Source organism: Nansenia antarctica, assembly GCF_963989245.1.
Source record: "Nansenia antarctica genome assembly, chromosome: 18".
NCBI lineage: Eukaryota > Metazoa > Chordata > Actinopteri > Argentiniformes > Microstomatidae > Nansenia > Nansenia antarctica.
Genome location: NC_137691.1, coordinates 21,043,106 through 21,071,086, shown reverse-complemented (window position 1 = coordinate 21,071,086; position 27,981 = coordinate 21,043,106). Strand labels below are relative to the sequence as shown.

The 27,981-nt window shown below is 46.0% G+C and overlaps 2 protein-coding genes across 2 annotated transcripts in view; one reads left to right on the top strand and one right to left on the bottom strand.

Moving 5' to 3' along the window:
- Nucleotides 1-872: 872 nt before the first annotated feature.
- rad54l2 (RAD54 like 2) lies at nt 873-26,243 on the bottom strand. The gene is made up of 22 exons (XM_080548208.1): nt 26,157-26,243; nt 17,126-17,325; nt 15,907-16,276; nt 15,683-15,813; nt 15,373-15,468; nt 13,611-13,849; nt 13,308-13,490; nt 13,029-13,162; nt 12,706-12,902; nt 12,150-12,492; nt 10,423-10,600; nt 9,986-10,210; nt 9,689-9,807; nt 9,448-9,566; nt 6,885-6,984; nt 6,043-6,248; nt 5,745-5,923; nt 5,244-5,440; nt 4,717-4,901; nt 4,523-4,612; nt 4,307-4,399; nt 873-4,113 (listed from the first exon to the last, which is right to left on the bottom strand). The coding sequence occupies exons 2-22, from the start codon at nt 17,271-17,273 to the stop codon at nt 3,149-3,151; spliced, it is 4,497 nt and encodes a 1,498-aa protein (XP_080404334.1). The 5' UTR covers nt 17,274-17,325; nt 26,157-26,243; the 3' UTR covers nt 873-3,148.
- A 1,068-nt stretch (nt 26,244-27,311) lies between these two features.
- bap1 (BRCA1 associated deubiquitinase 1) overlaps nt 27,312-27,981 on the top strand; it is an 8,731-nt gene continuing 8,061 nt past the window's right edge. The window contains exon 1 of the mRNA XM_080548389.1: nt 27,312-27,424. Within this exon, the coding sequence (XP_080404515.1) occupies nt 27,376-27,424 (49 nt within the window). The 5' untranslated portion in view covers nt 27,312-27,375. The remainder of the gene's footprint in view (nt 27,425-27,981) is intronic.

Below are 27,981 nucleotides of genomic sequence, written 5' to 3'. Positions count from 1 at the left end.
CCTGGATTTAGTTATCCTAAAAATAATGAGAACAGGAACTTTAGTTCTCCGAAAACTACCAAATGGGGAAAAAATAGAAAGAACGTGGCTTGTGTACTCTCAAAAACGGGACATGTCTTTTTGCTTTTGCTGTAAGCTTTTCAACATAAAGGATAGGCCTACATGGTGGTGAGTAACATCTCTATTCATGTCAATAATGGCTTGTGCGTATTTAATGTTGGGTATGATGACTGCTTTATCCTAAATCCTAATCCTTTACGAGTATAAAAGGTTTGAAATGAAACAAACATGGTTGTAAACTATCTAAATAAGTAGATATGCTATTGTCTATCAGCACAGCATGTGAGCGCATTTCTTGCAATATATCGGTGCGTGCGTGTCGCGCGGTTATAACAGTAGCCTACATCATAAAAATAAAAATAAAAAAATAAATAAAAAAGTTACCAAAAAAAAAACATTATAAAAGGCCTCGCAAATCTGACTTCGCACAGGGCCTCGCATATCTCCCAAGCGGCCCTGAGTGAACAGTAACATATTTTGATGCAATTTTAATAAATACATCTGGCATATTTGGCATTTGGCTTTGTATAGTGCATAATACATGATGTATGTGTTCCTGTTAACTTTGGTATAAGGGTAATAATACTCAGTACAGGAGTACAGGCCTCCCACTGACATTTCTTCATTTATTTTAAGACTTCAAGATGGCAAATTCTAAAAGCCATCATAGCCTGTAAACAGATGAGACTTGTGAAGCACATACAAAGCAAAGACCATAAAAATCCATGTCAGTGAAATATACACATATTTCATACAGCAAGAGATGTGTTTTATTGTCTGTTAAAAGAACACAGTCACTTTCTGTTCTCCTCTATGCTGGATACATGGGATGACAGCCCAAATATCTCTGGACACCATCAACACCAAAGATTAACCAGACAAAAACATAATCAATAATAAAAAAAAAATGAGTATAATGTACAAAAATAAAAAACACAGATGAATTTATTTCCATCATTATAAATAAATAATTTTGGTAAATCCATACATTGAAATAAGTAACGAACAAGCAGAGGTGAGCTAATATTATCAAGTTATAAAAGAACATTGTTACTTATAAAAAATAAACATTACAATGTCACTTAAGAAATAAGCACAGTAAATAAATGTTGACAGAAAGGGGGTGTTGTCTGTAGGAAGTTTGAGTTCCCAGATTTAAAAAATGGTTGTTTTAAGATTACATGGTTGGCTGAATCATTGCTGCATACATTGGAGGTTTGGAAACATGTGAATGAAGTTGGGATACGAGTCTGAGAAAAATAATGTACTGTATGATGTGATAGACTAGGAACAGGCTGTAGGTAGAAAAACTAGGTATTTGAGGAGGGAAACAAAAAAAGGTACAAGACCTGGAACAACTAGGAATATGGAGGAAGATTGAAGAGAGACTACACCGGAAATCGAAAGTAAATAGTTTGATACAGTATCTCTAATGTAACGTTACCACCTGTGGTGCATTCAGAGAACTATGTCCATTGCAAATCACAATTTCAACTGAGAAACATAACCATGCCCTCACCTAATGACCTCAAGATGACAACATCACAGAACGGCAAACTTAAAATGGGGTTACACAGACCACAGAGAACAGCACAGACATAAGTCCCAAAGTACTGTGGCGCTACACAGATACACTACTGAGATAAGCTACTGACACTGCAGTGCAGTCAGCGATACACCACTGAGACAAGCTGCCCCTCCCGTAGTGCTTCCCCTCGGGCAGGGCCATCACACAACCTTCTCCTTAGTTCAGCAGTTCTTGGTGGCTTTCATGAAAAAATGAACAACCGTTGCTGTTTGTTTGGAGGTTTGTGGCTACATACCCATCTGATGGTATACATCCAGACATGCTGTATTGTATAATACCACCATGATCACTCCTACATGTTCAGTGTAATATAAGTCTTAACATGTTGCTTGACTGGTGGTTGTGGCTTGGGTTGTAAAAATTGTCTGGATGCTCAGTTGATCTGATAACAGAGTGTAAAGGGTGGACTAATGTAAATGCTGAGATTCAAGACCCCATTGTGTCATTTAAGGCTAAACATAAAAGATAAACACGCTGTCCGAACCCATGTCCCAGCCCCTGTGCTATCAAAGGCTAACATGAAAATACATTCATTTGAGTTTTTAGGTCTCTCTTTAAAAAGAAAGAAAAAAGAGAAAAAAGAAAAGGAAATAGGTTCCATCAGCACCAATCTGAGGGTATGGTCATTGTCATGAATTGTATCATTGTATGTGTGTAATTGTAATAACACATTATCAAACCATCATCCTTTCCCTTGAACCCAACCCTGCACAGTTTGACCTCTCGATATAAACAATGATTATAACCACCATTTACAAAATATCAACAATATGTTATATAATCAAAACATCCAGGTCACATGTATTGTCATCCTTCCCAACAGGGGATGCTACAATGTCTATCAAATAGCTAATGAATCTAATACACTTTTCACACTGTCGTGCCGACCCAAACCAAATTGTGCAAGCCCAGATATTTTCTTTTTACTTTGCACTCTCAAGCACAGCTTGTCTCTCTAAACTTGAGCTGAATTGGCTTGATAACATAGCTGTGATAAAGTAAGTAGAAAGCAGGCTGATCATCCTAGGCCACACTGTACTTAACAATGAAAAGAGAATGGTTCGGCATGGCACCATGAAGTGAAAACCATATAACAAAATAAAATGAAATAAAAATCATCTTTTCTGAATGCAAGCGCTCCAATTGCTAACATCGTCCTCAGTGGTCATGGGGATAAGTACATGGCCAAGCCAAGCTACATGATAGAGCAGGGGAGGCAGTGCTTGGAAGTCCCATGTCAGATTCAACTGGTCCCTTACAACAAAAATTCATTCCTATTTTCAATGGTACTCAGGCTGAACTCGGGCAACATGTCTCGTCACTAAGATATTCAGCATACGGATTTGTTATTTTGTCTTGGTAATCACATTGAGGTACAACTCGCTCCCTCTCTCTCGCTCACGGCATGGGAGTGTCCATGTGTGTGTGTGTGTGATGTGTAGTGTGTGTGTGTGTGTGTGTAGGGAGTTTTGCCGGTCATCCCTTGAGGTCTTAGAGTGTCTACTGTCCTGTCACCTCGATGACATCATCATCAGAGCTGCTCCCCCCATTCTCTGTGGCCAGGTGTGTGTCTGGCCGGCTCAGCGCTGCCCCCAGGAGGCTGGAGGGGGAGGTGGGGAAGTGGGAGAGGAAGCCGGAAGCAGCAGAGCTAGGGGGGGCTCCAGAGAGCAGAGAGCTGGGGTACATTCTGGGCTCAGACAGAAGGGACTGATTGTAGTTCAAAGGGAAGCCTGAGGACAGCAGACTGGCCATACTAGGGTTCATCATGTAGGGGGGTAGAGAGCCAGATGCCAGGGTGGTGGAGGTGGAGGAGGAGGACGAAGTGGAGGCTGATGGGGCAGAGGACATGGGCATGGTTGTGGTAGTGGAGGAGAAGGAGGAAGAGGGCGAAGAAGAGGAGGAAGGTAGGTGCCCGTTTCCTGTGGTTATTTGGTTGAGGAGGTCTGTCCCTGCGGTGGGGAACATGGCCTGCAGGTCTCCCAGCGTGCTGCCAGCCATCAGCAGTGGGTGGTTCATCTGCCCCAGTGTTCCCAGTAGGGAGGAAGGGTTCAGGCCTACAGGGGGGAAACCAAGCCCGCTGCCTAGGGAGAGGCTGGGATACCGCCCTGCTGCACTTGTGCGTTTGCCCGCCCCCCGTTTGCCGCGGCTCTCGAACGTTCCCATCTTGCGTTTGCTGCCACGCAGGTCCAGGGCGGCGCCGATGATGTCGTCTCCCAGCTGCCTGTTGAGGTCCACAGTGTGACCGTGCTGCGTGCTGCCTGCGTCGGCCAGCCCTTCCAATGAAGGCGGCAACTCGTTTCCCGCGGAGACAGCGTCCGAGGCGACAGCGTAGCGGCTGAGCGCTCTGAGGAGCTCTGGGCTCTCCGGGGTGGAGGGGCGCGTCTCGCTGTCTGGAGTCAGGCGCTGCCGCTCGGCGGGAGAAGAACAGCCGTTGCTGATAGAGTGGAGCAGGGAATCCTGGGATTCTGGAGGACAGAGACAGTCTCACCGTTACAAAGACCTTCATGTCAACAACCAGTGCCTCTTTAGACACTCCCTCCTCCTAGGGTTTGTTTGACCACTGCTACTTAGATGACTTTCTGCTGCACTGGGATAAAAACATCTGCTAAATGACTGAAGTAATAGAAGTAATAGAATTGCTCTGAGTGTATACGGCACCTCTGGAAGAAGCAGACCCCCCCTCTGCTGCTCTGCTGATCTTTCCAGAGCGGATGGCAAATATTCTCCCATCACTGGTTCTGATATAGGTTCCTGTGGGGAAGAAAGATAGGCCTTTATTGATGCAGTTTACTGAACACAAATATAATTCTTGCTTGCAGTCAATAAGTCTAAACTACTGTATTAGCACATGTAAAAGAAAAGGTGTTTCTTTACCTTTGGATCCTTTGATCACATGGATGCTCTCTCCTGCACCGATACGAGCCTGAACATCAGTGGTGCTGTTGGCTCCTGGGATCACAATATCTGAGGGTTCAAAGGAAAACAGATGACGTCAGAACGATGCCAAAATGTCACCTGTCTATCCTAACGCCCGACAGCATTCAAAGCACTTCTGAGTGTTTCAGTACCAGTTGAGGTGATGATCCTCTGGACATACACCCCAGCCTTCTGCAGGTAGTTGACAGGGAAGCTGACCCCAGAGCTGGAGCCAGCCATGCCCATGGGCACCTGGCGAGGCATCATGGGAATTGGAGTTGACTGGACGGGCCGGACGCTGGCCACGGGCTTCTCATCAGGCCGGGCTGTAGGACGCCTGATGGCAATGGGTTAAAAAACACAAGAACATCAGATACACACTCTGATATACACACTCTGATATACACACTCTGATGGAGTAGAACATCAGATACACACTCTGATGGAGTAGGAGGAGAGCTTTCTATAAATACAGCAAATAGTTTGAAATGGCCTGGTTGAGTTTGAAGGTTACTGTTTAAACATAATTGTTTTTATTTGGTGTTGTTTAGCCCTGCATTACCAGGCTTGCAGCCCTGTCGAGATATTTGTGAGGTTAGTGGTGAAATACGTTAGTGGTGAAATAGCACCAGAGGTAAGAGGTTTGGAGTGATTTGACGTCAGTCAGGTGGACACAAACCAGTTTCGCTGACTGAACGCTGGTATGTTGGTGAGGGTCTGGTCACTGGTAGGGTAGTAGTGAGCGTAGGACGGGCGGGAGTAGGGCACAGACGCACGCTTCTCGTCCTCATAGCTCTTCTTGGCAGCTCTCTTCTCTGCTTTAGTGAGCTTTGACTCCTTCCGGTCGACCAGGAGAGACTCGTGATGGAAGGGTGGCTGGTGAGTGAGAGATCAAGATGTTCATTAGTGTGTGGGACTGTCTAGAACATGAGCGAGTAATAGGCCGTACGTGTGCAGTGTTTTTTAATTTTTAATTTCACCTTTATTTAGCCAGGTTAAGTCTCATTGAGATTAAAAACCTCTTTTACAAGAGAGACCTGGCCAAGAAAGCGGCACAAATTACAGACACACATTACAACATAATACAGTACAAATAAAGATTAAAAAAGAAAAGACAGATCAAGTTTCACACTGAAGGCAGGCAAGATTATTACAGCAATATTACCAGTCAAAAACCTACCTTAGAGATGAGGTGAGGGTAGAGCTGACAGGCTTGTTGGATGACTGTCTCCATGACTTCATGGGGCGGAGGCTGAGGGGTTTTGGCTCGGTCCGGCTCCTCCTCTACAAAGTGCAGCAGGGACTCCACCTCTTTGCGAGTGAAGTTCAGCACCGGGTTCAGGTCGTCCACTACACGGTCTGGACACAACCAATCAGGGATGTGTGTTACTGAGCTGCCCATATACTGAGCCATTCACATTTCAACTCCCCATCGTAAAACTCCCCCTCTCTCTCCCCCCGCCCTCTCTCTCTCTTACCGGACATGCCCTGTTTGGAGACCTGCCGGTCGTAGATCTTCTTCTCCAGGGTGAAGTCGCAGACCAGGCGGTAGATGTGACAGGGTTTCCTCTGGCCGTAGCGGTACACACGACACACCGCCTGGGCGTCATGACAGGGGTTCCAGGAGGCATCGAACACCACCACACGGTTCGCCCCGATCAGATTCACCCCCAAGCATCCCGCCCTGCGAGGCACATAACAGACACATAACACACACATAACTGACTAAGGTGTGATTGTACCTGTGTGTAAGGGATTTTGTGTGATGGTGTGAATATGAATGGCTGATTTCATGTGTGCAAGTAAATGTTAGTGTGAGTGGACATTGTTTTTGGTTTGGTTGAGGAATGCAGTGTATACGTTACCTAGTTGACAGCAGAAAGAGCCAGGCTTGGCTGTGCAGTGTATACGTTACCTAGTTGACAGCAGAAAGAGCCAGGCTTGGCTGTGCAGTGTATACGTTACCTAGTTGACAGCAGAAAGAGCCAGGCTTGGCTGTGCAGTGTATACGTTACCTAGTTGACAGCAGAAAGAGCCAGGCTTGGCTGTGCAGTGTATACGTTACCTAGTTGACAGTAGAAAGAGCCAGGCTTGGCTGTTCTCTGAATGCAGTGTATACGTTACCTAGTTGACAGTAGAAAGAGCCAGGCTTGGCTGTTCTCTGAATGCAGTGTATACGTTACCTAGTTGACAGTAGAAAGAGCCAGGCTTGTATACGTTACCTAGTTGACAGTAGAAAGAGCCAGGCTTGTATACGTTACCTAGTTGACAGTAGAAAGAGCCAGGCTTGGCTGTGAGAGGAATGCAGTGTATACGTTACCTAGTTGACAGCAGAAAGAGCCAGGCTTGGCTGTTCTCTGGATCATTGAACTGGTTGATGAGCCTCTCTCTCTCTGAGGCAGACGTGCTCCCATCCAACCCTGTGGAGTTCCAAACAGACAGATTCACCTCATCATTCCTGACAAACATATCGTACTGGATGAGGTGTAGGGTACAGTAGGGGGCAGTATAACTTAATAAAACAATCTCTGATGGCTGAGAAAAAGGAATGGTTGCTATAGAAACAGGCAAGCACTCACAGTAGTTTCTTTAGACCAGATCATGATTGTAGTAATAAAAGAGAGATCAAAATGACAGTAGAGGCTAGCACAGGAGGGTCACACTCATGAGGTTACATTTACATTTACATTTTTGGCATTTAGCAGACGCCTTATTCCAAAGCGACTTACAGTCAATACATTTGAATGCTAAGCAAGTGAATCATCAGTCCACCATTCGTGGCAGGAAGAGTAATCTAGCTCAGGCCCGGGGCCACTGATAGAAGGAGAAACCTTCTTCTACCACCTTCTTCTAAAACTTTTTTATTTTTTATTTATTTTTTTATACTGGAGGAACAGAGAAGCAGTACAAAGGGGGCGACAGAAGTTCTTAGGGACACAGTAGAGGGGAAAGCGGACGTCTTTAGGAGACGTAGTGCTGAGGGGCAGAAGATGTCTCAGGAGGAGCAGTTAAGGTGTAACCTGAAGAGGTGGGTCTTCAGTCTACGACGGAAGATGGGTAGTGACTCTGCCATTCTGACAGCCGTGGGGAGCTCATTCCACCAGCGGGGAGCCAGAGTTGTGAAGAGACGTGATCGGGCAGCCCGACTGCTGTACAGAGGTGGTGGGGCCAGTCGGCCAGCCGAGGTGGAGGAGCGGAGTGAGCGGGCTGGAGTTTGGGGGGTTACCATTTCCTTTAGGTAGGCAGGGGCTGTCCCTTTAGCTGCCTGATATGCAAGCACCAGGGTCTTGAATCGGATGCGAGCTGCTACCGGGAGCCAGTGCAGGGTGCGAAGGAGAGGGGTGACATGAGAGTATTTGGGGAGGTTGAATACCAGACGTGCAGCAGCGTTCTGGATGAGCTGCAGAGGTCTAATGGCGTAGGCGGGGAGACCAGCCAGGAGTACGTTGCAGTAATGCAGGCGGGAGATAGGGTAGGGTAGTGGTGGTCTAGTGGATAGTGAGTTGGACTTGGGATCGGAAGGTTGTGAGTTCAAATCCCGCCTGAAGCCACACCACTACTAGTGTGCCCTTGAGTAAGGCACTTAGCCCTCAGTTACTCCAGGGGGAATGTCCCTGTAATTCATAATTGTAAGTCGCTTTGGATAAAAGCGTCTGCTAAATGGCAAAATTATTATTAAATTATTATTATTTTGAGATGACCAGTGCCTGGGTCAAGAGTTCCGCTGCCTCTCTGGTAAGGAATGGTCGTATCCTTCTGATGTTGTAGAGGAAGAATCTGCAGGAGCGAGCCGTTGCTGCAATGTTCTCCGCACAGGATAGTCGGTTATCCAGGATCACTCCAAGATTCTTGGCTGTCAGGGAGGGGGTTACAGTAGAGTTCTCCACTGTGACAGAGAAGTCTTGGAGAGGGCAGGCTTTCCCGGGGATGAAGAGGAGCTCGGTCTTGTTAAGATTGAGCTTGAGATGGTGGTCAGCCATCCAAGTTGAAATGTCAGCGAGACATGCAGAGATACGGGTTGCCACGTGTACATCAGACGGGGGGAAGGACAGGAAGAGTTGAGTGTCGTCTGCGTAGCTGTGGTAGGAGAGCCCGTGTGAAGAGATTACTGAGCCAAGAGACTTGGTGTGGAGAGAGAAAAGTAGGGGCCCTAGGACAGAACCCTGGGGTACCCCAGTGGAGAGGGTTCGTGGAGAAGACAGCGATTCTCTCCAGGTCACCTGGTAGGAGCGGCCCGCCAGGTAGGAAGAAAACCAGGAGTGTGCGGTGCCAGAGATGCCCAGTTCTGAGAGGATGGAGAGAAGGATCTGGTGATTGACTGTGTCGAAGGCAGCAGACAGGTCAAGGAGAATGAGAACAGAGGAGAGGGAGGAAGCTTGGGCAGAGTGGAGGGCTTCTGTGACAGCAAGGAGCGCAGTCTCAGTGGAGTGCCCAGCCTTGAAGCCGGATTGGTGGGGGTCTAAGTGTTCCATCTTCCGGAGATAGTCAGTCAGTTGTTTAGATGCCGCGCGTTCAAGGGTTTTGGAAGGGAAGGAGAGAAGGGATACAGGTCTGTAATTGTGGACAGATGATGGGTCAAGGGTAGGTTTCTTGAGGAGGGGCTTGACTCTGGCTATTTTGAAGGCCGCTGGGACAGATCCTGTGGATAGGGAGGAGTTGATTAGGGTGGTAAGGTAAGGAAGGATGTCGGTGGAAATGGATTGGAGAAGAGGGGAGGGGATGGGATCAAGAGGGCATGTGGTTGCCCGCTTTGATGTGATAAGTGTGAGAATCTCATCAGGGGAGAGGGGGGAAAAAGATGACAAGCCAGAGACCGAGTGTCGAGGAGAGAGGTTGCTTTATGAGTGCTGCAATAGGAACAGGAACAGGACCAGATAACTCACTGTAGTAGTTGATGTTGCGGACCCAGGTCTGGCTGTGGTTGTCTGCCATGACTCTTCCTCCCGGAATGGGCCTCCTGGACAGAAAGTCCTCAATGACCGTCAGGGTGGACAAGCTCTGGCTGTTAGACACACACACACACACACACACACACACACACACACACACACACTTAGATACAGTAGTTGTGGTACGGAGTGTTAAAACGAATCACGCTATGTCAGACTGAGGAGGAGCTTCAACCTGAAGACCAGGATCCTGTCTCCTCTGCTCACACTCTCATCGATCAAATGGAAGAGCAGCACCATCTTGGCAGAGTTTTCCAGAACCCCTGTCTGGTAGTTTGTCATGATATCCTTTGCCTGAGGAGAGATTAATGGAATTGGAGGCTATTCAATTGAGAGGTCTCGCTCTTGCACACACCAGCTCAACAAGTCCTCTTCAGCTAAACAGTATGTGACAACACATTGACTTTCACAGAGGAGGAGAGGTTCCATAGGAATTGCTAGCCTGTGGGTGTATAGTGGTGTTATGACGTACCCATTCATAGGTGACGACCTGGTTGGCTCTCTCCTGTATGGGGTTGAGTGCTGGTAGAGTGACGTTTACTTTGCTGTTGGTGCAGTCGGCTGCCTTGCCTTTGAGGCCGGCGCCAGGGCATCGGGAGTTGGCCGCTGAGGTGAGGTCGTCCAGGTCTAAGTCCTGCTCGTTGGCCAGGTTCTCCTTCTGCAGGGTCTCGTACAGGACGTCAGGGTGATTCCATATCTGGAGGGAGTCGACACAGAGGTCACATATGATGTCAAGCAACTCCCAATTATGTGCCTTTAAAAGGTTGGGGGAATTACGTCAGGGCTCAATCAAACTCGATGTCTAAACCCACAGCAGGGGTGCAGAGAGCAGCCTCACCTTACAACAAACACAGAAGGCCTTGAGCGGGTTGTCTAAACCCACAGCAGGGGTGCAGAGAGCAGCCTCACCTTACAACAAACACAGAAGGCCTTGAGCGGGTTGAGGCCGAGCCAGCCACTGTTGCCAGCTTCTCTGAAGCGGTTCATGAACTCAGAGTAGAGCGCCCTCTGGAGGGGCGACAGCCGCACCATGATCACATGCTCGTCCTTAGAAGGCAGCTGGTCTCTCAGCACGTCATGACCACGTCTGGGGGACGACGACCAAACACAACACACAAAACCCATAGAGTCAGAGAGACAACAGGAGAGTCAGAGAGACAACAGGAGAGTCAGAGAGACAGCAGGAGAGTCAGAGAGACAGCAGGAGAGTCAGAGAGACAACAGGAGAGTCAGAGAGACAACAGGAGAGTCAGAGAGACAACAGGAGAGTCAGAGAGACAACAGGAGAGGCAGAGAGACAACAGGAGAGTCAGAGAGACAACAGGAGAGTCAGAGAGACAGCAGGAGAGTCAGAGAGACAACAGGAGAGTCAGAGAGACAGCAGGAGAGTCAGAGAGACAGCAGGAGAGTCAGAGAGACAACAGGAGAGTCAGAGAGACAACAGGAGAGGCAGAGAGACAACAGAAGAGTCAGAGAGACAACAGGAGAGGCAGAGAGACAACAGGAGAGTCAGAGAGACAGCAGGAGAGTCAGAGAGACAACAGGAGAGTCAGAGAGACAGCAGGAGAGTCAGAGAGACAGCAGGAGAGTCAGAGAGACAACAGGAGAGTCAGAGAGACAACAGGAGAGGCAGAGAGACAACAGGAGAGGCAGAGAGACACTGGGCCCTATTATGCACTTCTTAACTTGCCGTCTTAAGTCTTAATTAAGACGCACCGCCAGGTTAAGACCTACCGCCACCCTTATTATGCGCTTCATACGCGCTACTGCTATTATGCCGGTGTCGATAGGCGCCCACACATAAGACGTAATACTCCCGTGCATATATTACTCATTGTGGGAGTGTTCATATGTTAATTAAGTGCACTAGGCGCCCCTGCTATTATGCGATCTGACTTTGCTCCTAGCGCTAAGAAGTGGTTTGAAGTTTAGACTTCATGCACGTTTTGAAACACGAGCGCGCCTCCGCGGTTTGCGCATGCATGTGGGCACACATGAACACGCACGTGGCTCCACGGCAAGACGTAAATTACGGTCACAGTATAAATGCTTTATTTCAGAAGGGAGAGGCAGAGAAGCGCGCTGACCTCCTTCTTAGGACTTCCATAATAGCATAGCGCTAATGACTCAACGCAGCCGGTTCTTAAAGGGAATGGCACCTGGCACGCTGATTGGGTTGATTGAGAAGACGCCCAAAACACACCCATGACTAATTTCTTTGCTTAGCGCCGGGTTTTAGGCGCCCACTACCGCACGCATAATAGCAAAGTGGCCTTGACCACGTCTTAAGTTTAGATCTACCGCCTCGTCTTATTGCTTAAGACTTATGAAGTGCATAATAGGGCCCATAGAGTCAGAGAGACAACAGGAGAGTCAGAGAGACAACAGGAGAGTCAGAGAGACAGCAGGAGAGGCAGAGAGACAACAGGAGAGTCAGAGAGACAGCAGGAGAGTCAGAGAGACAACAGGAGAGTCAGAGAGACAACAGGAGAGGCAGAGAGACAACAGAAGAGTCAGAGAGACAACAGGAGAGGCAGAGAGACAACAGGAGAGTCAGAGACAACAGGAGAGGCAATTGTGTTCAAACTACCCCAAGACTTTCCCTTCAACTCTAACAGGGTGGGTGCCCCTCTCACCTTTGGACGAATCCCTCCAGCAGGCTGTGTAGTACATGACTGCGGTAGCGCATGAGGCGCATGTCCTGCGGCGTGCTGTCCATACATTGCCCGTTCAGGATGGGCCGCTCAAACATGTTACTGAACTCCTGCCGCGTGCCCAGGAAGTCGGGCCTGACAAAGTCCACCATGCACCAGTACTCGGTGAGGTTGTTCTGGAGCGGGTAGCCGGTCAGGACCACGCGACGCCGCGAGCGGATGTTCTTCAGGGCCTGAGAGGTGCTGGCGTGGCAGTTCTTAATGCGGTGACCCTCGTCACAGATCACCACGTCTGGACCAGGCCGAGCCAGGGCCTTCTCGATACCTGTGTAGGTGAGAGAGAGGAGGAGGAGGAGGAGGAGAGAAAGAGAAATGACAGACTGAGAAAGTGTACAATGAACAGAGATACGATAATCTTTACGGTTAGCCACACTGCACAGGCGTAGTCTAGAGAGTGACGTAGTCTAGAGAGTGACGTAGTCATTCTACACCAGATCCCCTGGTCCGTCCTAGCCCTGACCCTGTCACCACTACTCACCTTTCATGAGCTCCTGCTGTCTGTCTTCCTCGTCCAGGTCAATAATGACGGGCCCGGCGGGCTTCTTGGACTTTCTCTTCTTGCCTGTCACAAAGCTCTTCTTCAAGGAGAGCGCCCGGTACATCTCATAGCCCATGAGCAGCACCCCCCCGTCTCTGGACCAGTCCTCCACAACTTTAGCCCGGGCCACCGTAGTTCTGGAGGACAGACACAACCATCAGCCTTGTGTTATGGGTCTACCTCATGGATATACAATGTATCTCACACACACACTCACACAGTCACACACACACACACACACACAGCTGGGGTATGTTACACACTTGTGCTCATCGTTGAGGATGTAGACTCTGAAGGGGCGGGCTGTGACAATGGTGGGGTCACTGTCAGGGGGCAGGGCGTCTTGGGATGGAAGCCAGAAGTTAAACTCTGCCAACCAGTTCTGTAGTGTATTCACCTGAGGGAGAGAGAGGGAAAGATTACCACACACACACACACACACACACACACACACACACACACAAACACACACACACACACAAACATAGTCTGGCTTTTTATAATGGTTGGGATATGGATTGAACAGATGCGGATCAACTCACAGGGACAACGGCCAGCACAGTTTGTGCTCCAGTGTGTCTCAGCAGAATGTCTACGAAGGAGATGACCTGTAGGGTTTTCCCCAGGCCCATGCTGTGGGCCAGGATACAGCCAAACCCACTACTGCTCTTATAGCGCTCGAGAGACTCCACCAGGTTATCATACAGGAACCGGATTCCACCAACCTGAGACATTCATAGACAAGAGCGAGAGAGCAACAGGAGGGTATGAAAGAATGAAAAAGAGAAAATCTGAAATTGATTGTCGAGTGTCCTTGACTCTGTTTCCCATGACGCTGGGTGTACCTGGTGGGGTTTGACTGCCCTGGCAAGCTGTGGTGCCAGATACAGGTCTTCCTCTTCTGCTGGGTGGTTGATGTTGACCAGCACTCGGCCCTGGGCGTCCGGGTGGTTCAGCGCGTCGTTGACGTGCGCCCCGCTGCTCTCCTCTGTGCCAGGCGTGCCGTCGCCGTCCTCGTCCTCGTTGGCAGACTCGCTACTGATCTGCAGCGCGTAGTCGTCCCCAGAGCTGAGCTCAATGACATCTGTGTCAAGGCAGGTGTGACAGGCACAGGGTCAAGGCGGGTGTGACAGGCACAGGGTCAAGGCGGGTGTGACAGGTGTGACAGACACAGGGTCAAAGCAGATGCATTAGTCGGGTGCGAGGTTAACCAGAACATCAACCCTGAAGCAATAACTGACTCCATGCTGCTTGTAGTTGGCATGCTCCGTCTTTTATGGCAGGTGCAGTGTTTCCTCCAGGAATTTTTACAATGGTGGCGGATGGCCGTGACCGCGCGCGCGATTTTTTCCGCGTGCACGCGCATGAAACGCGCACGCGCGCTCAAAACAACGGTTTTTAATTTTTTTTATAATCACAGCCAAAACTAGAGGATGGCCAAAAAATAATAATAATGAATATACAGAATATAAACTTGTGACTGACAGTCACATACACACACACAAAGATCATCAGCTATAATATAATACGAAGTAGGCCTCTTATTGTCCAAATGTTCCCTGAATTTTAGCTGCATGTTTTTCCAGCATGTAATTCCATTGTCAATAAAAAAATCGTCTCCCCTTCTTTTCCCCTTGACAATACTGTGTCGTTGCTAAAGTGACGGCACATAAGAATCGTTTTTTGACTTGCTAATGTCTGCTAACGTAGCACTTGAAACTGGCGCCGTTCTCTGGACTGCAGCTGCTCCCGCGTTAGCATTAGCATCCATCTTTTCTTCTCCCTTCTCACCGTCACGAGCTCAAATGACACTTGTCGGCCGATCTAACTCTTAACACTCACTTACAGGACTTCTGACACCATGTCGTGTTATTCTATTAAACATACACGTGAGTCCTTCTGTATTTCAATGTAAGTGTCTTTATTTTAACTCGCTCTGTAAGCTCTACAATACCGGTCTCTTGTTGTCTCGTCGTAACCTGCCCACCTGACCTGGGGGGTATTCCATCAACGTCGCTAAAGGAAAATCCTGGCTTATTTTTGATAACTCTCGCGAGACCTATCAGAATATGCCTGGATATTTTTAAGAACTCTCGCGAGATTTATCAGACTAAACCTGGATTTTCCCTTTAGCGATGTTGATGGAATACCCCCCTGATGTCACTACGGTGGCCTGTACACAATAACAATAATACCACAGTTCACATTTAGACCAATCAGGAGCCCTTGTGTCACGTCGTCAACTGAATGTCATTAATCTGATTTTGGATCAGCGGTTAGAGAGAGATGGGCGTGGATTTAGGTGCACTTTTAGTCAACATCCATTATAGCGCTGATCTAGGATCAGATATATTTTAATCAGCTAAAATGTTCAGATTTTTTTTTGTTTTTTTTTGAGAACTTTTTTTTTTTGTGGACTGAATCAATTCGTGGCGGAGGAAATTCATTCGTGGCGGCCCGCCACCAATAAATGCATGTAGAGGAAACACTGAGGTGAGATTAAAGCATTAACGTGGGAACATTTTCACATTCCTGTCTATCTAGCCTGCCGCCTGTGTATCTTTGAGGATGTACATGTGGACGGGTTGTGGTGGCGCTCCGTCTCACCGTCTCTGATGGCAGCAGGGGCTGGGGGTGTAGACTCCTCCTCCTCCTCCTCTCCACTACTGTTGCTGCTGTCCAGGCAGATCACCTCCTGCTTGACTGGGGCAGCAGACGCCCCCTGAGCCACCTCCCCAAACCTCAACAGTGCTTCCCCTGGTGGAGAGAGAGAGGACAGACGGAGAGACAAATGAGAGGGAGTGAAACCATTCTAATGGAAAGAGAGGCCCAGTATGTTGAGGTGGGTCCATGGTGCAGTTATGGCAGTGTTTGGGGATGAGGCGGAACAGTGCTCAGGGCAATACTCTACTCTTACCCGTGGGACACTCTGCGACAGGTGGTGCAGGGAAGTCCTTCCTCTGCTGCTCTAGACGCTTCCGTCTCTCCATCTCCTCTTGCTGCGCAGCCTTGGTTACTGCCTCCAGCTGGTGCTCTTTGAGCAGCTTTCTGTGGGGAGAAGAAGACATAAGAGTGGGTCGGAGGGAAACGTAGATTTAACAGTCATATCAATCAGAAACCGTCATAACCCGGTGAGTGTACCTGATATTCTTCCTCATGTGTGAAGGCTGTGAAGGCTTTGAGGGCTTGGAGGACTTGGAGGACTTGGAGGACTTAGATGACTTGGAGGACTTGGTAGTCTTTGCAGACTTGGAGGACTTGGCAGACTTAGAGGTCCTCGATTTCTTGGTTTTGCCAACAGAGGGCTGGGCCTGGCTGGGGCTCTCCGGTCTGGATGGAGGTTGAGAGCCAGGGCCAGAGTGAGAGCGAGAGGCAGGCCTGGAGGTGGGCTGGGAGGAAGGCCTGGATGGGGGCTGAGACGGGGGCTCAGACGGAGACTCTCCAGAGGGGGAGGTAGCTGAGGGGGAGCCCTGGGAAGACTCTGCACTGCCATGGGCACTCTCAGGTCGCTCTGAGGGAGAGGGGAGAGGAATCAATCAACCTTTTATGAACTTCATTAACATTCTCATAAACGAACCAATATGTCAGCTCGTTATGCATAACTTTCTATGAGGATACAATTTGGAAGAAAACACTGAACACTTAAGTGACAGTATTGACTAAGTTCCAAAGAACAAAATGTATCAAAAGAGTTTTGCAATTTATTTTATAACATAACTTTACCTGCGTTGCAATACTGATCATTTTCTGTTACTACTGTCTGACCCCAGAGATGCATCAATGTCTTCATTAGACACACATCCTGTGTGTGAGTGTGAGTGTGAGCGTGTGTGTGTCTGTGTCTGTGTGTGTGTGTGTGTGTGTGAGAGAGAGAGAGAGGCCTGCCTGGTGTTACTTATCCCTGGCATCCTCTCACATTCCTGGCATTGAACACATATTTTGGAGTGCTGCTGAGAGCAGATGCAGCTCCAGTCCAGGAGTTTAATCATCCCATAGTTCTGTTAATGAAACCCTGACCTGCATTCTCAGCAGAGTGCTCTGCTCTTAGATGTTCCCATCTGTCTGTAACAATGTGGGATGTTGTGATGTACCGGATCACACACAGGCTGGCACGCTGCCTCACACTGTGTAGGCCTAACTGACTAAATGATTATAATTGCACCTTAGATGCAAATAAAAAAGCGAAAATTAGCTTCACTTTGAGAGAAATAGAGAAAAGAAGATGAAAGCATTCAGCTTTCTTAGCGGCAACTTTGCAACCGTTATTGACAATAAGTACTTCACACACAGTATTCAGTGCAGTACCAGACTAATGTGGTTGTCAAGTAAGAAGGCAGAACAACATATCTCGGCCACTCACCAACAGTGTCATCTTCATCATCCCCGTCATTTTCGTCCTCATCTTCATCTTCATCCTCCTCCATCTCCTCCTCTTCTTCTTCCAAATCCTCCTCTTCGCTGTTAACGCTGGGATCCAGGTCACTTCCTGAGACCGCCTCTTCAGACATGGTGTCCCGTGGGGCTCTGAGAGCATTACCTGCACATCCTCACTAGGGGTACCTAGAATAACATACCGGACCATCAAACATCACATTAAAGCCCCAATCCATAATTCGTGAAGCTGTTTTGGGATTTCTACGATACATTTACCCATTGATTCTAAAAATAATAGCCTATTTCTTACAGATACCTCACCCATTTTAATATCACTGCCCAACCCCATCTTAGCTTAAACCAGAATATAAAGCCCCATAGTTCCATGTAAATTACATGGAATCCTAACCCGGGTCCGCCACTGATTTTCACCGTAACACACATGAGCTAAATGCACTTAGATTACCGTGTTGCGCCTTTTCACACATGTCAATGGCATTCCCGGGTTTGCACAAGCTACTTGAATCATGCATTCAACTGGATGCAGAACTAGTCGTAGTAAACGTGAATTCGAACGAGACAGGCGTGTGAGACTGCCATATAGGCCTACCATAAATATATATCTGCCATATATCATACCTCCACTATGATTGGAAATGAAGTAGTATCCAGTTGTGGAATTATATTTAGTAGTAGCGATATTCGGGGTCTGTGGCAGTTCTTATGCGCTCTGCACTGCGGGCTCTCTCCCTGCATGATGCAGGACAGCTGTGGGAGGAGATGGTGTGAGTGCTCCGTAATGCATCTATATCATGAAATGTACATTTGATAAGTAAGTACGCTAGCTAACTAAGTAAGTAATCTAGCTAACTATGGTTGGAAATGAAGTAGTATCCAGTTGTGGAATTATATGTGACAGGTTTTGATTAATAGGTCCCCATCTCGGCCATTGTGAAAGCTCGCAATCGAGCCAAACAAGTCTTGTTGTGAAAAAATTTGTTTTCCGTTTTTTGGCATAGGACGACAAACGAAGCGATGAAGAACCCACTCGATATCATATCCAACAGTTTTACATTCACTAAATACCTACATTTAGTTAGCAAAGTCGGGTGGGGGGTATTATTCGTATTATTGTGGCAGTGTGTGTAGCCACGCCCACTCCAGCTGTATTTAAGTAGCCACCTGGACCTGTTGACAAATGTACAAGATGGATGCGGATGCTCTAGCTAATGCTATAAACCGAATTTATGAAGCCGCTAGAAATATCGACAGTGGGCAATTAATGAACTCCTTCATATTGGACTATACATAACGGGAACTCCGAACTCCGAATCTGACGATGACAAGAAGACAACAGGATTTCAGACATTGATCTCCACATCAGTTCACTTTCATGGGACAGTCGTCTGCAGACAGACCTTCTGCTGTGTTCTTGGGTAAGTTTTAGTGAGTTACATGTGTTGTATACTAGGATTTTGTGTTGTTTACTTAGGATAGCCAAACAGTTATTTGTTGTTTTGTGAGTAAGGTAGATAGCGCCGTTGTTAGCATCAGTTATCAAACCACTGAAACTGCTCACCACAATTATGCCACCCCTCTCCAAAACTAATGAGATGGTGGGAGGAAGAAATACGTCGTCAAAGATAAAACATAATGAATAAATACATTTGTTGCAGACCTACTAAACATGCAAGATACTGTACAGTATGTTTCATGCACCATTTTAGTGTGTGTGTGTACCAGCTAGCCAAACAAGTGTTAGCTTGTTAGCTAGCTAGCTAGCTTTGTTAGAGATGTAATAGATTATAGAAAAGTAAATGCTTTTGTAATGAACGGTAATCAGGGTTTTTCCTGCATAGAGAATTTTGAGGCGGCCGCCTCCGTCATATTTCTAGCCGCCTCCAGCTCTCAACAAAACTCTGACAGTCGTATTTTCTACGGTGGATTTCTGTCATTTCTAACTGCAATTGCGGCACTGCGCCGACGTGGTGGCGGGGGCGCTGTTTCGCAAATAAGTTAGCTTTCGTTTTTGCTAGCTAAATAGCTGATAGTTGATGTTGACTGCTCAAGGAGAATACATATTTGAAAGTACAGAATGCCTGAGAGCCTTATATTGCATTATATTTTGATTGGTCATCTGGTGCCTGAAATTTGTGTTACAGAATGAGGAGGTGAGAGGTTCTGAGAGATGACACCTTGATGAGAGTCACCAGCACTTCAGGTATGTCTTTGTCATTGTATAAGCTATTCTATTTTATGAAGATAGTAGTAGGCTATTTCGTAAAAGTGGTGTTGTTAACAGTGGGCAATCATTTGAAATGTACTGTCTTCTTTTTGTATTACAGCTTTGATGCCCAGATGGGATGGGAAGGAACTACGCCGAAGTCCCACTAGATGCTTTATGGACTATAATGATAAATGCATGCACACGGACAACATTATTATTTTTTACCATTCTATTATTGTATTGCTCAATTGTATCTTGCCTAATTTTTTCCATTGCCATGAATTTTACTCTCTTGTACTTGTAATGGGACGTAATACACTTTTGGCACACATGGCAATAAAATGATGACGAATCATGAATCTTGAATTATTATTATTATTATTTAGCTATTTAAACGTGTCAGCCCTGCAATTTAGCTTCCTGGGGGTTAGCTGACAACCCCACTGACAGATGACAGGTAGGTAATGACAGGTAGTGTAATGGGGGAGTGGTTGTCTTGAGGGTGTGGTTGTCTTGAGGGAGTGATTAGGGTGGAGTTAACCAGCTATTGTTCCCACCCATTACCTCTGTGAAAAACGTCTCTGAAGAAGTTTGAGGCTGGATATCTCAGTACGGTGGTTCAGGGGGTATCACCATTAAACTATCCATTACTTCTTCAACTTGTTTCAGATTTCAATGTATGACACATCATTTTAAAGCTTACAATCTACCCTTTCATAATCTGGAAAAAACAGAAAAGATTTTGCCCTAGTTGAGGACTTTTTAACCATGCCCTGTCACATATTCATTACTACTTTGGCTGATGTGATGTGGGTGAACTAGCCAACTCTGCAGCGGAGCAAAAGTACAATGTAAGAAACTACTTGCTGTGATTGGTTAACTTGTTCCACGTGAAACGTCTTGCGTCAGACATACGTAACCCTTTACGTGCCGGACCAGGCAATCTTCAGGCTTCTGTTCACACCTAAGCCTTCCGTGTAAATTCCATGGAATCACACATGGTGGGTAGGGCTGGGTTCAAAAAATTAGTTAGATTCTGAATCGATCTAATGAGCGATTATTGATTCATAAATCCCGAGATCGATCTTTCATGTTTTTTTTTATTTTTTTCCCCCTGCTTGCAGCTTCAACCCGCAACGAGATCTCGTGGCCAGATCTCGCGCTACAAGAATGTATCATCTCACGCAACGACCAGGCTTAAAGGCAGATGTCTGGGTGCATTTCGGATGTAAAAATTATGACGATAGAGATGAGCAGGACAAAACGAGATCTCGTTGCGGGTTGAAGCTGCAAGCAGGGAAAAACAAACAAACAAAAAAACCCATGAAAGATCGATCTCGGGATTTATGAATCGATAATCGCTCATTAGATCGATTCAGAATCGGGAAATCGATTTTTTGAACCCAGCCCTCCTGACCAGGGTTTAGTTAACCCACATGAGCCAAAGTAGTGATCAATATAATTAGGGATGCACGATATGCATTTTTCCCAACCGATACCGATACCGATATTTACCCGCTTCTCGTGGCCGATACCGATACCGATACCGATATTATTATTATTATTTTATTTTTTCTTTCCTAGCACCAGGGGAGCTCCCCCTCCCAAATTTCGTTGTTTGGTACCTGTACTATATCAATGACAATAAAGACCATTCAGATATCATTTCACAGTTGATAACCTGTAGTTCATGCACACCTGAAGGTAAGAAAGGCTATGTAGTGAGCAAAGATTGATGATTTAATATTCCATAGTGATCTCACCAAATCTAACTTACATCACTATTGTTAACACAACAAAGAGAACACTTCTGAGTCTTCAAATGTTCATTTATTATTTCCTCTAACAAACAGAATCTGTTATACAGTGCACAATGCTTTTTTTAGCCAAGATCTGGCCTCCTTTTATGAAAACAAAAAAGGCTCACCTAAGAGTAATTAGATCAAAAAAGTGTCAAAAATAAAGTGCACCTTGTGCATCAGTCAATACAAAAATAAAGTGCACCTTGTGCATCAGTCAATACAAAAATAAAGACTTTTAAAGAACCAAAAGTTGTATAGAACTTGTACAGAAACTAGTGCCAAATGGCTGCTTAGTCTGCAGATAAACAGAATGATACAAGGCACATAGTAGGCTACACTAGTACATGGTTTCAAAAGCGCCGCGGATGGCTGTCGCAGTATGCGAACCGGAGAACTCCTGCGCATGAAGCAGTGTCTTCTTCATATTGAAGTCCTCATCCAGCCACTGGGCCGTTAAACTAAGCATACTGACTGGACTAACGTCAGAAGTCCATATGTCCGTGGTAAAACTTATCTGGCTTACGCTAGTATCGATCAGACTATGGATGTGTGTGGCGACTGTATCATACAGAGCCGGCAGGCACACGTCTGCAAAATAGCGGCGACTTGGGAGTACATACCGGGGCTCTAAATGTGAAATTAGCTGGCGAAATCCTTTATCTTCTATTACAGAGAAAGGCTGGTCGTCGAGGGCCATCAACTCCATTATTTTTTCATTGATGGCTTGAGCCTTTGAGCTGTCTCGAGTGAACTTCCTGCTGTTTTCAAATGCGTTTTCAATAGGCACCGCAGATTTTTTTTCCGTGGCTGGGCTAACGTGTTCTGCTACAACGAGTGCTTGATATTCCTTCCATACAGCGTGCTTGCAATGGTGATTCTTCAGGTGACTTATTAGATTCGTTGTGTTGTAACTCTTTGCCCTTTGCCCTCCTCTCCGAACTTTTGTTGAACATGTATTGCAAATTGCAAACGCAACATCTGCCTTAGAAATTGTGAAGAATGTCCACACAGGGGAAGGCATGTTTCGCTCGCGTCTCGTCTATACAAACTGCGTGCCTGAGCGCGGAACCCAGAAGCAGAGTGCGGAAACCGGAAACCGGAAGCAGAAATATTTCCGGCTTCATATTATCGGTTTAAATATCGGCTACATTTAAAATAAATACCGATACCGATAAACATTAATTCCTCAATATCGGGCCGATAAATATCGGTGCCGATAATATCGTGCATCCCTAAATATAATTCTACATTGATTGATCATTGTATGACAGCAAAGCTCATCCAATGCAGAAAATATAACAGGCGTCACAAGTTTGCGACCATCCACCACGATGAAACCCCCGTCTTCCCCCGGCGAGTGACCGACACTCCGGGCAGCCTGCTCACACACCGCGGCTCCACGGTTCTTTGGTGGAAAGGCATTTTTAACAAACTCCCAGCGAAGTCAAAACACAAAAATCTGTGCTCACTACCTTTTCCAGTTGAACATAAACTTAACTATTTCAATGATGCTATTGCCATTATGTTTCAAAGGATGCAAAGTTCTAATGTAGCCTACTGGAGACGCAGTTGATCCCAAAGTCTGTTCAAACCCAGGCAGCGAGACCAGCAGGAAAACACAACTAGGTCTTCTATAATTCTAACTGGATTGTACTTCAATCATAGTTAGCTAGATTACTTACTTAGCTAGTTTACTTACTTATCAAATGTACATTTTGTGATATAGACGTATTACGGAGCAGTGCACACACACCAGTCAGCAGGGAGAGCGCATAGCAATATGTCTGATTGAGTTATGCTTACCATCACCAAGTTCTCCCATACTGTGCTTTTGGAATAGTATAGTATGTTTATATCAACGGTAATCAAGTGCTTTGGTTGGCGAGCGAACTTGGTGATGTTAAGCATAATACGAGTTGAATCGCTCGAACGAGACAGGTGCATGAGACTTCCATAAATAGATATATCTGCCATATATCATACCATACCAATATTTTCCAGAAAAACACATTATATAAAAGTTATAAATTGATTTGCATTTGATCAAGGGAAATACGTATTTGCGGACATCTCAGGTTTGCGGACATCTCAGGTGGGATTTTGGTCCAGTCCTCTTTGCACATCCTCTCCAAATCCTTAAGGTTTCGAGGCTGTCGCTTGGCAACTCGAAGCTTCAGCTCCTCCACAGATTTTCTATAGGATTAAAGTCCGGACACTGGTTAGGCCACTGCATGACCTTAATGTGCATCTTCTTCTTCTTAATGTGCATCTTCTTCTTCTTAATGTGCATCTTCTTCTTAATCTTTGTTGCTTTGGCCATATGTTTTGGGTTATCGTCGTGCTGGAAGACCCATCCACGACCCATTTTCAGTGTCCTGGCTGAAGATCTTGCCTCGTGGGGATGATCATGAGAAAGGTAAGGGATCAGCCCAGAACTACATGGGAGGAGCTTGTCAATGATCTCAAGGCAGCTGGGACCACATTCACCAAGAAAACCATTGGTAACACACTACACCGTAATGGATTGAGATCCTGCAGCGCCCGCAAGGTCCCCCTGCTCAAGAAGGCACATGTACAGGCCCGTCTGAAGTTTGCCAGTGAACAGTGAACACCTGAATGATTCAAAGGCTTGGGAGAACGTGATGTGGTCAGATGAGATCAACATTGAGCTCTTTGGCACCAACTCGAATCGCCGTGGTTGGAGGGAGAGAAATGCTGACTATGACCCCAAGAACACAGAACACCATCTCCACTGTCAAGCACACCATCTCCACTGTCAAGCACAGAGGTGGAAACATAATGCTTTGAGGCTGTTTCTCTGCTAAGGGTACAGGACGACTTCACCGCATCGAGGGGATGATGGACGGGGCCATGAGCGCTTTCTAAAAAAGTGGCAACCCGTCTCCTATTTTAATAGCTTTTCTGTTCTTCCTCCTGACTGATCAATTGTGGGGTTGGGTGGGACAGGAGGGGTGGGTGGGAAAAAAAATGGTGAATGTAAACTTTATTATTTGCGTATACTTCTCTCCAATAAAAAATGTTTAAAAAATATATATATATATGCCCCATGTTGATGTCATTAGTCGTGTCTATGTAATTGAGTGGGCACGTTTCTCCCCATCCCTCATCTTTATATGGCAGGGTTGACGTTTTGTTATTTTTCCAATTAGGCTACAGATTGTGGCTAAACATTTTTTACAGATCTTTAAGTGCTGTTACAAATCAGAACCCATCTTTGAAGCAGTTCATTATGTCAATTGCCAAATGCACAACAAAAGGAAGTTGGTGTGGGCTCGCTGGACTGATATTGATACTACACGCTGAATAGAGCTGCATAGTACAGCTACACTGCAATATTGCTTTCAGGGTCGTTTCCTCCTTACAAAACCTCATATTACAGAATTGTAAGAGAAAAAAACAAACCATATAAAAGGGAGAAAATAGCTTGTGCGTACGTGTGACTGGGTGAGCGAGAGAGAGAGAGAGAGAGAGAGAGAGAGAGAGAGAGAGAGAGAGAGAGAGAGAGAGAGAGAGAGAGAGAGAGAGAGAGACAGACAGACAATTACATAAGTACAGTTACATAACTTCCCAGTGCCAATGTGCCTTATGGATAGGTCTGTAGGCTAACCTAATACATGGAGGATGGTTTCACTCCCTGGAACTAATATACACACAGGCAGTACACCTTGTTCCTTCAGACCATTATACAATGACTGTGGCAGGTTTCTATGTCACGACCTCCTGCCTCCACCTAGTACCCACACAGCGAGAGATTCACTCACTCTTTTTCTGCTAATGAAACTGATGCACAGCGGGTGTGCTAGGCTTAGTATAACGGGGCCTTCGTGTTGTGTCCTAATAATGGGATAATTACAACAGAGCTCATGTTAAGTCTTAAAAACAGCCAATAAAGTGTTTTTGGAGTTTAAGTTCCACTATGCAATTGTTGTGCATTATACAAACAGGAAATGGTTGTAATGTGTGATTGATTCTGCATCCTTGTTTGTTGGAATGCACTTACTCTGGATAATAGTGTGTAGTCAATTACAAAAAACCTAGCAAGTACTCCTCACGACCAAGGTGAAATACCACGTAGATCAACATTATTTCAATTTCTCTAGCTGGCAATACAACCAGTGCTCAGTGAGAGCAGCCTCACCATGTAGACTTGAACGGAGGTATTTTAAGCAGTATGTGCTTACATCTGCCAGAAGAAATAAGCAACACTGAATAATATTGTGTATGTACACACATGTTTGATACCATTCTTTATGCCATGCATTTACAATGAGCCCATCCTCCGATGTATTCCTGGTGAACACTCAGCTCCTACTGGCTTCCCATGATGTCTACTGACAGAGCATCGAAGGGGTTTCAATAATGCATGCATGTCCAGCATTACATATTTGAACACTCCTGCAGAACTGCTCATGCAATATTATCTGTATGACTGTTCAGGACGTATGATATCTTCCATTTCATGTACACCCACACTCTCACTATCTGTCTCACACACACACACACACACACACACACACACACACACACACACACACACACACACACACACACACGAGATGAGAGATATCTGTCTAGCAAGATGACATGAATGAACCCAGGATCCAGATGTGGACAGGATGAGGTTGGGGCTAACTAACATGAGCTAGTAACAACGATGGAGCGATTCAGATGTAGCGTTGTGAGTAATACGATGGGAACAGATGAAGACAACACCAATTGAGCTAGCTCGGTATATATATATTTTTTACCATTTATTCCAGAGACATTATCAGTGGCTGACCTCATTAGTGTTCAGATATCTTGACTGGCTACGCAGTTCGCTTGTTGTTAGCTATTTGACCTAGCAACAGAGGCTAATCTCGCTATTCGTCTATTGTCCAGGGGACAGAGCTAGTTAGCTAGCTAACGTTAACCCAAAACATTTCACACTCAAATACATTTCAGGTTCACATCACCGAGCTCCTTACCTTGTGTATTCCCTTAGGAAATCTCACAGTTGGTAACAAAAGTTGGCGATCAATCAATTGTTTTTGATAAACAGTGTATTATTATTTAATTCCCCCCTCACAGTTTCTTTGTGGGTAACAGTAAAGTGTGTCCTCCTGCGTTCAGGGACAACAGCCCGCTCGAAGGTTCCGGCCGGGGAAGTGAAGGCTCATCAGAACGCGTCTGGCGACATCTGTCGGACTGTCTCTCTCTCGGCGACCCTCTCTGGCCAAACCACCCAGAGCAGTGCGATCCCGTTATATATCAGCATTATTAGCTTTTTGTTGACAAGTGTGTAAGGAAAATGATCACAACGTGAATAAAATGAAATACACATCCAACCATTTTTTTCTTCTCAAAGGCATTCAGGGGTGAGAGGATTCCACTGAGTAAAACAACATACGGCTGCGGGACTGCCTGTTGAAACATGAACATGATCATGTCTCCAATGCAATAACACTGTTATTAACAGTCCGTTAAATAGAGACTCAGCTACTACTATCCCCTACTATGGTCTGACTCATCATTTGTGTTTGTAAAGTAACTAAGCCTTTAGTTAATTCACGTATATGGGCAGAGATCTGTGCCACTAGAATCTGAATCTGAATTACTGACTTTGAATTTGAATTGCTCAATTTGAAGGAAAAAAATGACGTTGAATTAAAAAAAAATACTTTGAATCACATAAGTTGAATTTGTATTTAACTTGAATAACTTGAATAACTGAATTGAAAAACTAAATCAAGTTAAACAATACAAATTCAAATTATGTGATTCAAAGTAAAACAAATTATTCAAATTGAGCAATTCAAATTCAAAGTCAGTAATTCAGATTCAGATTCTAGTGGCACAGATCTCTGCCCATATACGCAGACTGAATCCGCATGTCTGTGTAATCGTGTTCGTGTTTGTGATGTTCACTGGTATACAGAAGCACCACAGATGGTCACATGTCGTGTTTTACTTGTTACGTCATCGAACATCTGAGTCGCAGCTCGATGACGCAAGTTAAGGCGACAGACGCGTCGCTCTTTTGTGTTTATTCCGGGGCTAGCCAGTGAACGTGCTAACATTAGCTAGCTAACACGATTGACAGATTAGAGTTGTTCCCAGTGTGTTGAGTTTGTTACATTAAGCTTTACTGTTAATCTCTTGAACATGGACTGGCAGAGCACATAGCCACATGTCGACAGACGGTGTATGAATGCAAATATGAACAAAGGCTGGCTGGAGCTGGAGAGTGACCCGGGTAAGTTGTAAGTAGTACCCTGGGTCAGTGTTACCCTGTGTGTGTGTTACCCTGGGTCTGTGTTACCCTGGGTAAGTAGTACCCTGGGTCAGTAGGACCCTGGGTCAGTAGTACTCTGGGTCAGTGTTACCCTGTGTGTGTGTTACCCTGGGTCAGTGTTACCCTGGGTCAGTGTTACCCTGGGTAAGTAGTACCCTGGGTCAGTGTTACCCTGGGTCAGTGTTACCCTGGGTCAGTAGGACCCTGGGTCAGTAGTACTCTGGGTCAGTAGTACCCTGGGTCAGTGTTACCCTGGGTCAGTAGTACTCTGGGTCAGTAGGACCCTGGGTCAGTGTTACCCTGGGTCAGTAGGACCCTGGGTCAGTGTTACCCTGGGTCAGTAGGACCCTGTGTGTGTGTTGGTGTTGATGTTGTTGCTCAGCAGTTAAGTTAGCTCTATGATGGAAAGTGCTATGATTTACAATCTGAGCAGCTAGTTAGCTAGGTACACATTTGATGATCATATGAAGTACAGCTTGTTGCACTGTGTGTCATGTCTTCCCCCTGTAAGCCATGTG

What these genes read in the sequence shown, in the direction of transcription:
- rad54l2 (XM_080548208.1), bottom strand. Translation starts at nt 17,273, where the DNA reads ATGTCTGAAGAGGCGGTCTCAGGAAGTGACCTGGATCCCAGCGTTAAC. An exon ending in TGTCGCAGAGTGTCCCACGG is followed by an intron (nt 15,469 to 15,682) that starts GTAAGAGTAGAG and finishes CTGCTGCCCCAG; the next exon opens with TCAAGCAGGAGGTGATCTGC. An exon ending in CCGCAACATCAACTACTACA is followed by an intron (nt 6,985 to 9,447) that starts GTGAGTTATCTG and finishes GGAACTCCACAG; the next exon opens with GGTTGGATGGGAGCACGTCT.